The following is an 18,704-nucleotide window of genomic DNA, read 5'->3' as shown; positions in this document are numbered from 1 at the left end:
GAGTGCAGAGCCATATTGGTATGTAAAAACTTAACCGTTTTCAAAGAAAAAACAGAATGAGAGAGAAAAGGTCTGAAGGTATAAGTGATACTTTTTGTTGAGACGACTGGCTGCAAATTAGTTTTAGGACTTGAAATGCAAGTTCTTGACACAAGTAAAGACATTTCACAGTTGTAGTTTCCATGTGGTACGAATATTTTAACTGCAGGACGGGCAGACATCATCAGCTACATACTGAAGACTAGTGCCAGGTTCGTAATACACTGAAGCAGCAAAGAAACTGGTATAGACATGAGTATTCAAATACAGAGATATGTAAACAGGCGGAATACGGCACTGAGATCGGCAACGCATATATAAGACAACAAGTGTCTGGCGCAGTTTCACCATCTATGGCCGTCCTATCGCCCTCACTCCCACCCTTAAGTACCTTGGCGTCACCCTCGATCGTCGCCTCTCCTGGACTCCCCATCTCCGGACAATCCAAGCCAAGGCACGCTCCCGCCTCAGTCTCCTCAAGCTCCTCTCCAGCCGTATGTGGGGTCTGGACCCCTCCACCATCCTCCACACCTATAAATCCCTCATTCGCCCTATCCTTTGTTATGCCAATCCGGCTTGGATCTCCGACCCCCTACCTTTTACAAATCCCTCCAAATCCTTGAACGCCATGCTCTCCGCCTCGCCTATCGCATCCGTCTCCCCTCCCCCACGCGGATCCTCTATGATCTCATCCCCTTCCCCCACATTCTCCTCTTCCTTGAAAGGATACGGATCCTGTACACCTGCCACAAACTCGATCCTCCTCACCCGCTCGTCTCCCCGCTCCTCTCCCACCCCCGCCCGCTGCCGCGCCTGTATTCCCACGTCCCGCCCGGTCTCCATCTCTCCACCCTCCTTACCCTCTCCCGAGGTGGCTTCCGCCAGCTCCCCCTCCCTGATGATGTCCTCCTCCCTTCCATTTACCCCTCCTATCAACTTTGATCCTCCCCCCACTCCCTGTTTCCTTTCCTTTAGGCACCCTCCCTCCCTTCTCTTTACTTTTTCCCCCATCCCCCGTCCTCCAACCCTCTTCCCCCGGGCTTCCCCTTCCCCCTCCCCCCCCCACTCTCCCCTGCCCATGGCATCTCTGCTCTCCCCTCTCCCTCTCCCACTCCCCCTCCTCCTCCTCCTCTCTTGGCAGGTCCCCGGACTTGCACACGCTCTGTGAACATTCGCGCGCCGGAGATCGTCGGCATCAGTGTCTCGTGTGTGTGCCTTCGTCTGTGTTTAGTGTTCTTTCGTCGTCACGCCTCCTCTGTTCACGTGTTCCGTCGCAACCGTCCGTGTTTTGTGCGCCGTGTCAACTAGTGTCAGTGATGTTTTTTCGTCAGGCGTGAACGACTCTGTGTTTTTTTTTTTGTTTGTTTGTTTTTTGGTGTCTACATTGTTATGCCCACCATTTTTGATTGTATTCTCTGTGTCCCCTCTATTTTATTGTAAATCTCAAGGCTGAAGAGCGGCGTACTCAGCTGCTGACAGCCCGCCTTGTAAGGTGTTAAAAATTACAATAAAGAAAAAACAAAAATGGCGCAGTTGTTAGATTGGTTACTGCTGCTACTGCGGCACTTCTACGTGCTCGCGGAGGTCCTACACGACATCAGGCAGGTGTACCAGTTTCTTTAGCTCTTTAGTGTATTTAAATTAAATTTCCCAAAAAGGTAAACCAACACAACGCATGCACTGGCTGGTGTCCGCCTAGTGATAGCCTCTGTCATACTTATCCCATCGCCCTGTGTGTTATGAATTCTCATAATGTTGCATTTGCTCACGGTATCCCTAATGTTGTGGATGACGTATCTGTGTTATCAGATATTAAAAGAAAGAAAATGATGTAATACGTTTACGTTTCGCTTTGACATACGCAATAAGTGTAGTGAGACCACTACACTCGCATACGCGTAAAATGTATTTTCATGAACTTTACGAACCTGAATCTGACCGAGCAACTTCTTAGGTAGTGGTAGAGAGCATATACAAGTAAAGGTATTCTGTGTTTCTAGCGCTGGCAGCAACCAATGGAACTGACTGTGTAGAGTGTTAGGAGCGAGTCCCACTGTAGACCAGTGGACTGGTTGGTTGAACTGCGGGAGGAGACCAGACAGCGGGACCACAGTCTCAGGATCTAGCATGGCAGAACTCAAGGATGGAACAGCACAAACAGCAGAGTCCAGTCAAGGGGAAGAGATAATGTGCAAACAAAGAGGGAGAAGGGACTTCAGGACAGCAGGAAGAGGAAAGATTAGGAGGGTGGTGGTTAGAAACGGGGAGGGCATGGGTGCCCAGAAACGCTACGCACGGTGGGGCACCATCACTACCACCTATACCACCACCATAGCATTATCACGATACTACTGGAACAACACCAGGGGAAGAAGACACAAGAAAAGGGAGAGCAAAACAGCACAACAGACCAGACAAAATATAGGGAATAAGCGGTGGCAACCGGACTGCTGTGGAGGAAAGCTCTTTATTTTTTATTTTTTTTTATTTTTTTTTCCCTACTGACTGGTTTACTGGTTTGATGCGGCCCGCCACGAATTCCTTCCCTGTGCTAACCTCTTCATCACAAAGTAGCACTTGCAACCTACGTCCTCAATTATCTGCTTGACGTATTCCAATCTCTGTCTTCCTCTACAGTTTTTGCCCTCTGCCGCTCCCTCTAGTACCATGGAAGTCATTCCCTCGTGTCTTAGCAGATGTCCTATCATCCTGTCCCGTCTCCTTATCAGTGTTTTCCACATATTCCTTTCCTCTCCGATTCTGCGTAGAACCTCCTCATTCCTTACCTTATCAGTCCACCTAATTTTCAACATTCGTCTGTAGCACAACATCTCAAATGCTTCGATTCTCTTCTGTTCCGGTTTTCCCACAGTCCATGTTTCACTACCATACAATGCTGTACTGCAGACGTACATCCTCAGAAATTTCTTCCTCAAATTAAGGCCGGTATTTGATATTAGTAGACTTCTCTTGGCCAGAAATGCCTTTTTTGCCATAGCGAGTCTGCTTTTGATGTCCTCCTTGCTCCCTCCGTCATTGGTTATTTTACTGCCTAGGTATCAGAATTCCTTAACTTCATTGACTTCGTGACCATCAATCCTGATGTTAAGTTACTCGCTGTTCTCATTTCTACTACTTCTCATTACCTTCGTCTTTCTCCGATTTACTCTCAAACCATACTGTCTAGTCATTAGACTGTTCATTCCGTTCAGCAGATCATTTAATTCCTCTTCACTTTCACTCAGGATAGCAATGTCATCAGCGAATCGTATCATTGATATCCTTTCACCTTGTATTTTAATTCCACTCCTGAACCTTTCTTTTATTTCCATCATTGCTTCCTCGATGTACAGATTGAAGAGTAGGGGCGAAAGGCTACAGCCTTGTCTTACACCCTTCTTAATACGAGCACTTCGTTCTTGATCGTCCACTCTTATTATTCCCTCTTGGTTGTTGTACATATTGTATATGCCCCATCTCTCCCTATAGCTTACCCCTACATTTTTCAGAATCTCGAACAGCTTGCACCATTTTATATTGTCGAACGCTTTTTCCAGGTCGACAAATCCTATGAAAGTGTCTTGATTTTTCTTTAGCCTTGCTTCCATTATTAGCCGTAACGGCAGAATTGCCTCTCTCGTCCCTTTACTTTTCCTAAAGCCAAACTGATCGTCACCTAGCGCATTCTCAATTTTCTTTTCCATTCTTCTGTATATTATTCTCGTAAGCATCTTCGATGCATGAACTGTTAAGCTGATTGTGCGATAATTCTTGCACTTGTCAGCTCTTGCCGTCTTCGGAATTGTGTGGATGATGCTTTTCCGAAAGTCAGATGGTATATCGCCAGACTCATATATTCTACACACCAACGTGAATAGTCGTTTTGTTGCCACTTCCCCCAATGATTTTAGAAATTCTGATGGAATGTTATCTATCCCTTCTGCCTTATTTGACCGTAAGTCCTCCAAAGCTCTTTTAAATTCCGATTCTAATACTGGATCCCTATCTCTTCTAAATCGACTCCTGTTTCTTCTTCTATCACATCAGACAAATCTTCACCCTCATAGAGGCTTTCAATGTATTCTTTCCACCTATCTGCTCTGTCCTCTGCATTTAACAGTGGAATTCCCGTTGCACTCTTAATGTTACCACCGTTGCTTTTAATGTCACCAAAGGTTGTTTTGACTTTCCTGTATGCTGAGTCTGTCCTTCCGACATATCGTTTTCGATGTCTTCACATTTTTTCTGCAGCCATTTCGTCTTAGCTTCCCTGCACTTCCTATTTATTTCATTCCTCAGCGACTTGCATTTCTGTATTCCTGATTTTCCCGGAACATGTTTGTACTTCAGGTCAAGGCTGCCATAACCAACGCCTGCGCTAGATGAGGGTGTCAAATTCTACTGGAAAATTGAAGGAATCATACAAGAGAGTACAAACCATTTTCGCGATGAAAAGCAAAAACAGACGTAACCATGCGACGGTTAGCCGCTGACCCTCGAAACAAGGAAGGGGGTCAAGGTACATTTAGTGTTGAGTTTCAAAAGGGGGAGGGGGCAGTTCAGCAAAATATGGATCATTGTGGTTGGGGGGAGGGTCAACCTAGTATTGCCAGTAACTATGAGCCAGTAACTATCAAGGGTCTTTGGCTCTTTCCCAGGCTTAAGGACAGGAACCACAATACTGTCCTTGCATTTAGAGGGGAAATTGCCTTGGAGCTAAACAGCTGGAGGAGATACTGGCATTGTGGAGGATTGAGGCGTTGAAGCAGTTTGTTATGGATAGAACTGGGGCCAGGAGCTGAATCTTGGAAAGAAGAGAGGGTCAGAAGAAGCCCCCCTTCAGTAAGAGGTTCACTGTAGGATTCCACCTGACATGAGGTAAAACATAAATGGGAAGGTTCTGCCCATTATTTCCAGAAGAGGAGGGCAGCTGTATAGGAGGCTGACGCTGATGACACCGCAAAAAGGGTCGTGAGGTATTCCATGAGAACTGATGGATTTGTACAAAATCCACCTGGAAGAACAGAGCCGGGAATGGATGACTGATGCTGACAACCTTGGAGGACGCAGAGTGTAGCCTGCATCAGTAACAAAGGGACAGAGGAGTTTAGAGAGGAGACTAAATGTTCCCAACTCATCCATTTTCTGTGTTGGATTAAGTAACTGGCTTTGGCATGCATGAAAGCATTTAATGGTAATTAGACCAGCAGATGATGGGTGCTGTTTAAGAAGTTGCAAGATGTGAGGATGATCACAGATACCGGTGGCAATGGCCATGTTACACAGTGGAAGTGGTCGACACCGAATGAAGCCCATCTAGTGGGAAACAGCAATGCCGGCAGTGAGGATTATTTTATCACACAGGTCACAGATGACTTCATCAGTATGTCTGGGACATATATAGAGGCCAAGAGGCCAATCAATCCTACGGAAAACCTAGTGGGGTAATCTAGTCATCGAGAGGCAGGAAGGGAACGAGGGAATCAATGGAAAATGGTCACTACAAGAGAGGTTGTCATGTGGCTACCAGTATAAGGAAGAAAGAAGGGGAGAAGAGTAAAAGGTCAGTGGCAGAGAAAGTGGAATATGTGGCGCAAAAATTAGTAGGGGAACCATAATTAAGAAGACACAGGTCATTCTCTACAAGAAATTGGTCAATGAGGAGATGCCGACTAGATGAAGAAGCACTGCCCCACAGAAGATAATAGGCATTAGAATATCCAAGTAGTGGGAAGGGTGGGTGCAGTTGCTGAAGGACAGCAGCTAGGGCAGCAGATGTAGGTACCCTGTCAGGAGAGAGATAGACATTGCAAAATATGACAGCAGAGTCCAAGTGGACCCAAATGGCAATCACTTCCTAGGGGAGCCATGAACTAACAATATCCAGACAGACGAACATGCAGACGCCACAGGAAGCCCTCAAAGTGCCAGCTGGTTCTGACAAGAAGCATGGAACATGGAAGGGACATCAGTGACAATCAGTGAAATGAGGTCCCTGGGGAACAGGACAAGCTGCCAAGTAAAAGGCAATGAGGGATTGCAACTCTGCATGTGATGGTAAAATCCATTAAAGTTCCACTGAACAGTCATGGAAGAATGGGTATCCCAAAGGGAGGTGAATGGGCTGGAGCCAGTCATGCCACCAGATCACCTCCGGAGGCATTGGATGGGGGGCTTGTCGTGGGACTTACGTTTCTTCTTCTTTTTTGTTATGTTGAGGTGGGCATGGTTTAAAAGGCTCTGAGCACTTTGTAACTTAACCACTGAGGTCATCTGTTCCCTAGAACTTAGAACTAATTAAACCTAAGTAACCTAAGGACATCACTCACATCCATGTCCAAGGCAGGATTCGAACCTGCGACCGCAGCGGTCGCGCGGTTCCAGACTGAAGGGCCTAGAACCGCACCGTCACAGTGCGAGGTGGGAATGGTACAGAGGGAAATCAGTTTTCTGCGACATCTGGAACAAAAAGAGAGTGGATGACCTTGGGACACACAGCCCCATTACTGACAGGTGCCAAAGAAGGGGGGAACCTGTTTGACCATGAAGGGAGAACGGCACCTGGAGGGAAGAGCATCACAACTGCAGGGGAGGGGGAGAGGAAAGGGGAACAAGACTCGGGTAAGGAAGACGTATGCCCAAAACGCAAGCACCAAAAGCACCTCTTGGCTTCACATCACGTTGATAACACCCAAACTTGACTTTCTCTGGGAGGGTATCTCCATCGAATGCCAGAATAAAGACGCCGGCATCAGTGCAGTTGTCTTTACGACCTTTCTGCCCCAAATGGATCACACAACAGAAGTAGAAGTCAAACCCGAAAGGGGAGCAAAAAAGGGAAGGATGACAGATATATGACAAGGAGAACAAAACTGCAAGGAATGCAGGAAACCACGTGGATACCCAGGTCGACACCGAGAGAGGGGAAGGAGGAAGTACAGGGAGAGGAGCGGGGACAGGAATGTAGAGGCACAGGGAAGGAAATGTAACCTGGGAAGGAAGAATTTGTTGCAATAGCTCGGACCCCGTGTGCGCCATGCAAGAACTCACGAAAAGACCGTGAGCCCCCTGGAGGTGACGAGTGGATAGCACATGTGTCAAAGGGATGTAAACGGCCTGAATTGAATGCTATTATAACGTAAATGTCCAAAGAATGCTGCATGTTTGTAACTAGCAAAGGCCACAAATGATAATATGCCAATATTGGCGGCTGTCGCTCGTAACACAGATATAGTTAGGCTAGGATGACAGAAGTCATGGAATAGCGATATGCATCAGTGATGATGCCACATTGATTTCTGCGGTCATTTCACACAGTGTTACTTGTCTGTTAGCATTGACAACTCGCGCAAATGCCACTGCTCCCTGTCGTCAAGTGTAGGCCGTGGCCCATTGCGTTTTCCATGGTGATGGGTAAGGCCTGACACTTGACATTCTCTGCATACTCTTGACACCGTGGACGACGGAACACTGAATTCTTTACCGATTTCCGAAATAGAATGTTCCACTGCGCGTTCAACGTCTGTTAATCCCGCCGTGCTATCATAATCACGTTGGACACCTTTTCACATTAATCGCCTCAGTACAAATGGCAGCTCAACCAAAGCGCTGCCTTTTGATACCTTGTGTACGCTATACTACAAACATCTGTGTGTCTGCATATCGCTATTCCATATAGATATTTTTTTGTATTATCATTTGTGGTCTTCACTAGTGATAAACATGCAGCATTCTTTGGACATTTACGTTATAATAGCATTTAAATCAGAGTACGCAGAAAATATCGAGTGTCAGGCCTTACCCCTCACCATGGAGGTGCTTTCTCTAGGTCGACCAGTGCTGTGAATGTGGTGCGATTGCCCTTAAGTCTTGCTTCCATTTTGTCACAATATCAGAACTGCCTCCCTGCAGCCTTTATGTTTCCTAAAGCCAAACTGATGGTCAACCAACAGCTCCTCATTTTTTCTTTTCAATTCTTCTATATATTATTCCTGTCAGCAACTGGAATGCATAAGCTATTAACTTGGTTGTGCGATAATTCTCGCACTTACCTGCCATTGCTACTTCGGTATTGTTTTGATGATATTTTTTACGAAAGTCAGATAAGTGTCTCCAATCTCATAGGTTGTGTACACTGAATAGTCGCTTGCTTACCACTTTCCCTACTGATTTAAGTAATTTCTAAAAAATGTTATCTGCTCCTTCTACCTTTTGTGGTACGAAGTCTTCTAACGTTGTACAAAACTCTGCTAATAATGGATGTCCTATGTCTTCCATACCGTCCCATTCGGTCTTCTTGCACGTAATTAGACAGTTTTTCCCCTCGGAGATGCCTTCAGTATTCTTTTTCTGCCTATCTCCTCTGCATTTAACAGTGGAATTATGGTTCAAATGGCTCTGAGCACTATGGGACTTAATTTCTAAGGTCATCAGTCCCCTAGAACTTAGAATTACTTAAACCTAACTAACCTAAGGACATCACACACATCCATGCCCGAGGCAGGATTCGAACCTGCGACCGTAGCAGTCGTGCGGTTCCAGACTGTAGCGTCTATAACCGCTCGGCCACACAGGCCGGCAGTGGAATTATAATCGCACTCCTAATGATACCGCAGTTGCTTCTAATTTTACGAAAGACTCTGTTGTTGAAATATATTTTTCTTTAGTTATGGCTACACGTACATGAAGCAATTTGTTTGTGCCTTCACTATTGTCTCTGTACTATCCTGTGACAGTTGTTAAGATTTTTTCTCTTGCTTTACACTGAGGCTGTGGTGCTATGAGTCTCCTTAATTATTGTCAATGGTCCTACTTTAAATTACTTAAGAAATAACTGAAGAAATGCAACGGATAACGTTAGTTGTACCTTCAATCAATACATTCAGCATTAGAGGTAGGCAACCGCTTGCTTGAAACAAACCCCTAACCAAGCTGACACTAAACTGAACTCTCGGAATTTTATTATGTATTTTATTTATTTTAGCTTTATTGCTACTTTTTTCTCTTACGTATGTTATAAATTTGATTTGCAACATCCTGCTTATAAAGAGGGCTTAGGAACAGTCACGAGCAACACGTAATGAACTTCTTTTGTTGTATCATACAAGTTTCTCTCTTATTGTGAACTACATGGACTATAACCAACATTATTTCTGAATCGGAGTAAAATAAACTTCTGTTATATGAATTACTTGTAAAGGAACTCCTTTTAGTCGGCCTCTTACTCACGGATTAATGCTTGATCACACTATCGGGGAGGCAAGAGGAGGAACACGCTCTCAAACTACATAACATTTTCATGCAGCGTCACAGGGATGCACATCGAAAGCAGGCGCCCGCTATCGATTACACAATTTGCGTTGCCGCACTTTATGCGAAAGCTCTGCATCAAAGACACTTCAGGGTGCATTGTTTACGTAAGCTGGTGAAGTAAGTGGAAAAAGTTGAATTAACGAGGAAACACATGTTGAAAGGGGAGGCTTTGATTACGATTAATAATACAGGAAATGTTTTATCACTTGAACTAGTGACTTGAGCAGACTTTTGGCGGGAACACTTAGAACTGCTATCACTCACGGAAAATACGCATGAATGTTACTGTATATATGGCTGCAAGCAATTATAATTCTGATACTGAAATCGAAAGAGGGTAACAGTAATTGATAAAACTGTGGCCATAGCCACCACGTGGATCTTTGCTAAGCACAAAGCTATCTCTCCCTCACAAAGAAAAAAAAATCAAAAATACACAAAATTCAAGTAAAACCAATATCAGAATGTTCCAGATTACTGTAAATACGCGTTAGGACTCAGTTATTACCTGGTTGCATTGTTGAAGACACTGCTTACCTCTTGCACACATGTGGGCGGCACAATGCATCTACCATGAACGACGGAGATAATCAACTGAGCACTTAAATTAATCGCATAAAACGAATACGCCTATCCCACAGTTCGTGATATCTCTAACAATCCACGACCACAGTTAAACACGTGCAATCATGATATTCTCACCGTTACTGCTTTCTTTCGGAAGTCGCTCAGAAACCTGGCAAGGACACAAGCTACAAAGGAAGTGGATTCGTCGAAAAATTTATTAAAAGCGTTCTAGCCTGCTTCTTCTTGTCTTTCCTGGAAGTTCTCTACCATTCACCGTTTTCAAATCTATGTGTTTTCCGCAGTCACTATGCTATACCAGAAATGACGCAAACCATTCGCTAAGACACCATTACAACGAAAATTGCTTCAAAATTTACGTCCATTCCACAAAATTATGTTAGCAAAGAAATATCTTCGTACGCTTTTTTAAACACCACAACTTAACACTCTGGAACTCGTTCTGTAAGGTACAAGACTGACGGTCAGCTGTAGTACAACGACGGTTGCAACTACCACTCACTCTTCATCTTATTCCACGAAAATAATAATAATTACATCGACATATGACACTTCACTAATCAAAACAACAATAAATAATACATCGCGAGTCTTACTCACAACAATACAACTCATTTTTCGACTTCTTACCAGGTACCAACCGGAGCTCAGCTACAGAACGTCTTTTCAGCTCGAACGCACTGGCAGTAGTGCTGGTACATGACTGCTTTCCGGAGGCAACGGTTCCTTATTCAAACCACTGGTCTCCCATTGGCAGAAGGCCAACCTACGCCCTCTACTGACGTCCGAATCGATCGTTCTACAGCCATCTGAGACTAACTGTGTGCTTAGTTTTCTGATGCTATGCTTTGACAAGTCTGTTGCTTTCTGACAGTCCTTGGGTTAGTCCTTCGCCTACCTAGATCCTGTTATATTCTCACACCATACCTTAATATACAGTAGGAGAGGTATAACCAGGACGAGTAAGTGTTGCACATAAAAGTAGTTATCGAAATAGAAGACAATGATCCATTTCCATGTCCATTGCCCGAGGTTTATGATTAAAATCTTACTATAAACATCACCTAATTTGCATTTTGATATCATTTGGGTATCGACAATAGTAGTGAAGCGTACTAACACTACCGTTTCGACTGTTTTCCCTTTCCTTTGTGGTGAATCATTCCTTCCGATGGCTATTACGTTTTCGACTTCTAAACGTTTTTCGTGTATCCATTTCGCCTTGATTTCCTTGTTCTTCCTATTTATTTCGCTCCTAAATTAATTATATTGCTCTATTCTACTCGTTGATTTTTGCAGGCGGTTCTCTTGAACTTCAGTCTACTCTCCATCACAACTAAACTGGGATCTGTGTCCATATCTACTCCTAAATATGCCTTGTAAAACCTCACCATGATATAATCCAGCTGTAATCCTCCTTCGCTGCGAACCTTTTCCGAGTAGACCTACTCCTGTTCCGATTTTTGAATGTCATTTAGTTATTATTGACTGAAATTTATTTCAGAACTCAATTAGTCTTTCTCCTCTCTCATTCCTACTAGAAAGTCCATATTCTCCACTAACGCTGTCTTCTATTCATTTCCCTGCTACCACTTAAAAACAATCGCCCATGTTTATCACTTTATCAACCAATTTTACATACTGAATTAGCCTTTCAATATCCTCATACACTTTCTTATCTATTTCGTGAAACCGCGTTTAATTTCGCGTAATTCCCGCGGATTTGGAATCCCTCGGGCCGCAGGAGAGTATGGAACGTTACTGTCACCGGTAGAGGGCAGGTCAGAGACGAAGGTAGTTAAGGGCTGCAGCGACCTCGAGAAGGGGAGAGTGTGACACGCGCGGCAAAAAGAGAAAGCGAGGCGGCGTGTTGTTGTGGCCAGGCGTCTGCCGTGGCCAGTTGGTAAGAGTGGAGCCTTTGCTCATTGCGGGTTTGGCGTGGCCGAGTGTTGGTCGCAGCCGCGTACATTGCTCGTTAAAAGCTACTTCGGAAGGACGCACAGTATTCGACGTGTTCTCTACTATTGAGGTTGCAAGCAGTTTGTGTCCATTGTGGTGCCGGGTTGGAGTCCGGTCTGACCTTTGTAAGTACTGGACGCGGAGGCGTCTGTTGGATGATACCCGGGGGTTTCCGACTACGAGTGATTAATATTCGTTACATACTTATCTCGGCGCTCTCTAAGCAAAGAGTCTGTCAATGGGCGCTCGATTTTACGAGAAATCACGGTGAGAATCCGATTAATGTGCACGTCACTTGGAGTCGCGTGGTGGGTATTTTGATTCCATAGCCTGGTTGCCTGTTGTCATGTGTATAAACTTTTATGAACATTTTGCTTGGTTCTACTTTAGTTCAGTTATGCCAATGTTTGTGGGTTTGTGGCTGTCACTGTTCCAAACTGGTTTTAGAGTCTGATTTATTGTCAGTGAAAATTGTTTACTCTATCTGCCTTATTTCTGCTGCATGTCTATAGTTACCTGTTGTCTAGTATCACGAGCTCGAGCTGTTTACTAAATTGTTTGCATCTACAAAAAGAAAGAAACTAAAGTAAAATTTTATGCTTCAGTAGCCAATTCAAAGTTTTCTGCATAACGTTAGTAATTTTCTGTGTTTGTAGTATGTTTAATTTTTACTAAATAATTAACGAGTAGTCTCTGTGTAACAGGATAGGTGATTATATCTCTTGTTAACTGTGGTCTAGTGAAAGATGCCTGTGTACCATGATTGAAATTTTTAATGAAGGTTTCTAGTACTGTGGTAGCGGCACCGCCGTCCTGTGTTAGTAGAGGAGGAATTATTGTTACTGGCGTTGCCTCTGCCACCGCCTCTATCATCATAAATTTGAACCACATTCGTCAGTCATTTTGGCTATTTCGAAGGCAATGGCGTTTTGATAATTACTGAGAATAGCCGATGGTTGACATTTGTGACACATTCATGTGATCATATGTTTTGCTGTTTGGAATGTAAATGTATTTTCACTTGATTTAATATTCTTTACTAAAGGAAAGTGATTTTATACTGTTGACGTTTTGAAGTGTTTGCTGTCAGTTGTTATTGAAATTTAGTTTAGGGACCGACGACCTCAGCAGTTTGGTCCATTAGGAATTCACACACACACACACACACACACACACACACACACACACACACACACATTCAAATTTACTCTTTTCAGTTTTGGAGGTAATTTGTTAATGTTTTTCTTAGATTTTTACTTTTTAAAAATAAAGTTGTTAGTGTTTTTAGAAACTTTAATAAATTCATTATGGCTCACTTGTCAGTACCCTTCCACTCAACACCAGCTCCCTACCGCATTTCACTACCTTCTCATCTGCTTGTGATTCGAATTATTATTTTTGGAACTGGTTTGCTTTGGTTTGTGAAGAGAACAGCCCCCCTCACTGAACTGTTCACAATATCTTACTCTCCACCCAACTTTCCTATTCGTAATGAATTTTGCTGCTGTTGATATTACCCTTTTTTTTTTTTTTTTTTGCCTGACTAGAAGTCCGTTTCTTCTTTCCATTGCGTTTCACTGAAACCCCCCACCACCTCCATATTAAAGTGACCGTTTGTATTTCCCTTTCCAGATATTCTAGCATCCCTACCCAGTTGCAACTTACATGGTCATCTCTGCCTTGGCAGTCCCCTGCAGATGTCTAATCCGGAATCTATTACCAATGGAGAGAGCATCATGACACTTTTCAATTACAGGCCACATGTCCTGTGGATACACATGATGTGTCTTTGACACAGTTATTTCCATTGCCTTCTGCGTCCTCAAGCCGTCGATTATTGCTGATTCCTCCGCCTTGTAGGGGCAGTTCATCCTGAAAAGGTCACTGTGGGGTGTACGTTTACGGCATCATTTATCATACGGCCATATTTTTTCTAAGAGACAGGTGCTTCCGGTCTTATTACCTGTATCGCACTGGTAAGCGCTATGAGTGTCTTTGGCGCAACCACGTAATTCCAGCTCCCAAACAGCGTGGATGTGTGGATGGGATCATTTTTATGCAACAGGGAGCACCTCCGCAGATCGCAAATCCAGTTAAGCAGCTGCTGAAGCGCCATGTAGAAAACGCTAGAATTATCAGCCACCATTTCCCTACAGCCTGGCCGTCCCGATCACCTGATCTTAATCCGTGTCACTTCTGGCTGCGGGGCTATCTGAAAGATGTTGTGTTCAGTGCTCCGATTGCAAATTTAGCTGCACTGAAGGCACGCATTGCGCAACATATTCTGAACGTGACCCCAGAAACATTTCGATCAGTTGTGGAACATGCTATTTCTCGAATTCAACTTGTTGCAGAAAACGTTGGACACCATATTGAACATCTTTTGAGCCAGTCACAAGGAAATTTATAATCCGATTTGAATTTAGTTCATACTTTTTATGCGGTTTTTGGCCTCAGGAAAATTAAAAACCAATTTTTCCCATCGGATGTGATATGACCTTTGACTTGGTGGATTTATTTATGTAATCGTATGGTGATTTTATACAATATACAGTTGATAGAAGTGATTTTATACAATACACATATAAGACAAGACTAAACCTTAAAGTCTGTGTTTTTCAACAAATTAATGAAGCTGGGTGTGAGAGTGAACAAGTCGTCGGGAATTCCAGGGTATGAATGAAGTGGGCAGCGTTGGACTAGATGTTAAATTGTCTGCTCTTCTTGTTTACATTCACACATTGGTGAACTGATCCAGCCCCATTTGTACCTGTAATACTTACAACAACCATGTCCAGTCCTTAACCTGTTGAGGCGGCACCAGAGGTTCCTCGGTAGGTCAAAACCTTTTGGCTTGTTTGTGGGATCAAGGTGATGGGCTCTTGTTCCCAATGTTTTTGTTGGACATTCATGCTTCCAGCTTTCATTTAGATCAAAACCATCCGCGATGAGTTGTCCTGCAGTAAGACTTGCTGGCCTTCTTGATTGCAATCGTTGCTGTGGCGAATGACGGAATTGCTGGTACAGTAGTAGAGCGGGTGATGCAGAGATTTTCTTGGCCTCCCTCAGTAGAGCTTGTTTCCGCCTAAGTGAGGTGGAGGATGTACAGGTAACCAGTGGCATGGGGTTGATTTGATGGAACCAGTAATGTAGCGCATTGTGTCGTTCAGTTTTATGTCTACCTTCTTCACAAGTACACTTTCCATGGTGGATGGGCTTAAGTAACTAACAGTATCATACTTGTACATCCACGCACACTGAGTAGCGCAGTTTGTTGAACGTCAAACGTACACCTTGGGCATTGTTGTGTGATTTATTTGACATTTTTAGTCGACGACTATTAAATTATGATGCTTACAGCGCTAGCTATTGCTACATTTTGTAACTATTTATTTTTCTTCTGCCATACGTTTTGCCCCTTGTAACGGAACATATTAAAGGCTTTACTGTTCCGAAGTATGCGATACCCTCCAAATTTCAACCAGTTTAACGAGTATTTATGATTATAGAAAAGTTATTGTGTATGTTAACAATGATTGCATAACATGTCTGCATAAACAGTCAACCCATTAAATTATACTGAGTAACTGACCCACACAAAAGTTTATATCACTTGATCACTGATACAGCAAATGTCATCATGTAAAAACACTAAGTTCATCTTAAATAATTAATATGAAGTACGAAAAATAGTGGCCAACTTAGGTATTTTGGATCTCCTTAAATAAAAATCACCCAGTGAAACCTATTTGTTCATTAGGAGCGTTTTCACTCAGTATTCACGTAAGCAATCCTATTTTAGACGAAAACCAATGTAATTCTTAATAATTCATGTTATTTACTTATTTATGCAAATTAGAGAAGTCAATTGACAAACTTCTAAAAAACGGCCTTTTTGTAACAAAGAATTATTCTGTCAAGTCAACAAATCTGTCTGTCATTTTAATAACATGTTAAATTATGTCACTCGATGCAAATTAATAACTTTTCTGCACAAATTATGATAACAGATGTACATGTGACTTGTAAACTATATCTCTTTTTAGTAGTTCTTTGACAATGTTATAAATACAAGCAGCAAGAACGGTCGGGAGGCAGTCGGAATGTCACTTTGGTAAAGGGTGTTTGTGTGTTATTGTTTGAGGTGGATAAACAATGCAAAGAACATGTATAGAAAGTACTACTTTGTGTTGTGTCATGGTCTTTGGTGGACAGTGGAATTAAGATGGCCACCAGAGTAATAAATATTTGAAGTTTACATATTTGTTGGTTTCGCTCGTTCTTTATCATCAAAAGCACATAAAAAACACGGGACCTCATGTTTTTAACCCTAGACAACCAGATTTAGAGCCAGCATCAACATCGAGACACAGCAGCGATCCATCAAGCAGCAGTGATTACTACAATGCATTTTAATGGCGCCAACCTAACATCAAGTGCTAACAAGCTCCGTAAATGGGAGTGAAATAGTGCGATTATAGCAATTAGCAATATCTACGACTAGGCGACCATTACACCCTTCACCGATGATATTCCGTTGCAATTTGACGTCATTCTGATCAGTGGTGTTATTTCTACAGCGGTCGGAAAGTTTAATTTTAATTATAATTGCCCTATTACTTACTAGACTGTCAGTGCCCACCGTATGTTTATTTTTCTGCAGTAACATTACCCATATGCTCATCTGTTTTCTACGTTCTGTTGACAGCTCTGTGCGGCATCCTGTTCCCGGGCCAGGAAAAGGTGGCGTTCAGCAGCTTCCGTCTGTGGGAGTCGCTGGGCTACATCCTGGCGTACGGCTACAGCGCCTACCTGCGCACCGACGTCAAGCTGTTCGTGGTGCTGGGCCTGCTGCTGTGGGGCATGGCGGGCTACGTCGCCATCGAGGTCGGCCGCCACCGGCGGAAAGTGCGCGCGCGCCGCCGGGCCTCCCCTGGCGCCCTCACCCGGACCAAGCTGTGACGTGGCACGGAGTAGTCGCGCTGCTCCACTGTTAAAGTGATTTCCCTACGTGCACAACAAGTGTTCGCAATAAGGCTGGCGGTGCACGTGCCAACATAATGTAGACCTAGTAATAGTTACAACACTGATCGGTGCTTTTGTTCGATAAAACTGCTCGTCCACTATCATTTCTCAGTATTTATTTACAATGCATTGTATGGAAATTACGTCATTCTCTAAATGAATAATTGGATGTTGCCTATAAAGTACTTGGATCTCTTCTTAACAGATCGATATACCAGGTGATCAAAAAGTCAGTATAAATTTGAAAACTGAATAAATCACGGAATAATGTAGATAGAGAGGTAAAAATTGACACACATGCTTGGAGAGACAAGACAAGACCAAAAAAATACAAACGTTCAAAAAGTGTCCGAGATGGCGCTTCATCTGATCAGAATCGCAATAATTAGCATAACGAAGTAAGACAAAGCAAAGATGATGTTCTTTACTGGAAATGCTCAATATGTTCACCATCATTCCTCAACAATAGCTGTAGTCGAGGAATAATGTGAACAGCACAGTAAAGCATGTCCAGAGTTATGGTGAGGCATTGGCGTCGGATGTTGTCTTTCACCATCCCTAGAGATGTCGCTCGATCACGATACACTTGCGACTTCAGGTAACCCCAAAGCCAATAATCGCACGGACTGAGGTCTGGGGTTTCGGAAGCCAAGCATGACGAAAGTGGCGGCTGAGCACACGATCATCACCAAACGACGCGCCATCTCTCGCACTTTTTGGGAACTTTGTTTTTTTTATCTAATAAAACCCGATGTCATTCCAAGCATGTCTGTCAATTTTTACCTCTCTATCTACATTATTTTGTGGTTTATTAAGTTTTCAAATTTATACTGACTTTTTGATCGGCCGGTACTGTGCCCTATCAGCAACCCACACATGATAAAATCAGTTATGGTAACTTGATCATGATTTAAAATGTGAACACAACGTCGTTTGGAAAGTTTATTTGCCCAAGGACCACTAAATATTATACCAGTATTTGAAATATATTTTATTTGTAGCACAAGCTGTCTTCAGTTATAGAATACCTGAATTTAATATTCTTGATAGCTAAAAGTGAAGGGACACGAAGAAAAATTTACGTATGTTGTGCTCATGTACACGCAGAAACTTTGATAAGTGTCTTGTACGAATTAGCAAACATATTCAAGTTGAAATGGCTCTAAGCACTATGGGACTTAACATCTGAGGTCATCAGTCCCCTAGACTTAGAACTACTTAAACCTAACTAACCTATGGACACTAGACACATCCATGCCCGAGGCAGGATTCGAACCTGCGACTGTAGCAGCAGCGCGGTTCCGGACTGAAACGCCTAGAACCGATAGGCCACAGCGGCCGGCTAGCAAACATATAAACCTTAAAAATGTAACAAGAAGTCAGTTGAACTGCAACATAATACAGCTATCCGCATTGTAAGGAAACTGGCGCATGATAGTAGGGTGATAAAACATTTTCGAATGTCGCAGCTACAAGGGGCATTCAATAAGTAATGCTATACATATATTTCTCGGTCAGTTTCGGTCGAAAAAATGCCGAATTTGTTGTGGTAAATGTGGAATATTAGCGCTTCAGCCTCTGTAGTCTCATGAAGGTCTGGTAGGAGGTGGCGCTGTACGTGACCTTCAAAATGGCGTCTGTAACGGAGGTGCGTTCCAAGCGAAGAGCTGTCACTGAGCTTCTTTTGGCGGAAAACCAGAGCATCGCAGATATTCTTAGGAGCTTACAGATTGTCTACGGACACATGGCAGTGAGCAAAAGCACGATGAGTTGTCGTCATCGTA

At 43.4% G+C, this 18,704-nt stretch overlaps 1 protein-coding gene across 1 annotated transcript in view; it reads left to right on the top strand.

The window, feature by feature from the left end:
* LOC126176352 (UNC93-like protein) overlaps positions 1–17,255 on the top strand; it is a 399,900-nt gene extending 382,645 nt beyond the window's left edge. Inside the window, exon 8 of the mRNA XM_049923505.1 lies at positions 16,604–17,255. Coding sequence (XP_049779462.1) covers positions 16,604–16,857 — 254 coding nt within the window. The 3' untranslated portion in view covers positions 16,858–17,255. The remainder of the gene's footprint in view (positions 1–16,603) is intronic.
* Positions 17,256–18,704: the final 1,449 nt, after the last annotated feature.

The sequence above is a fragment of the Schistocerca cancellata genome, chromosome 3 (genome assembly GCF_023864275.1).
Source record: "Schistocerca cancellata isolate TAMUIC-IGC-003103 chromosome 3, iqSchCanc2.1, whole genome shotgun sequence".
In the NCBI taxonomy this organism is placed as follows: domain Eukaryota; kingdom Metazoa; phylum Arthropoda; class Insecta; order Orthoptera; family Acrididae; genus Schistocerca; species Schistocerca cancellata.
This window is presented reverse-complemented; position numbering and strand designations above follow the sequence as displayed.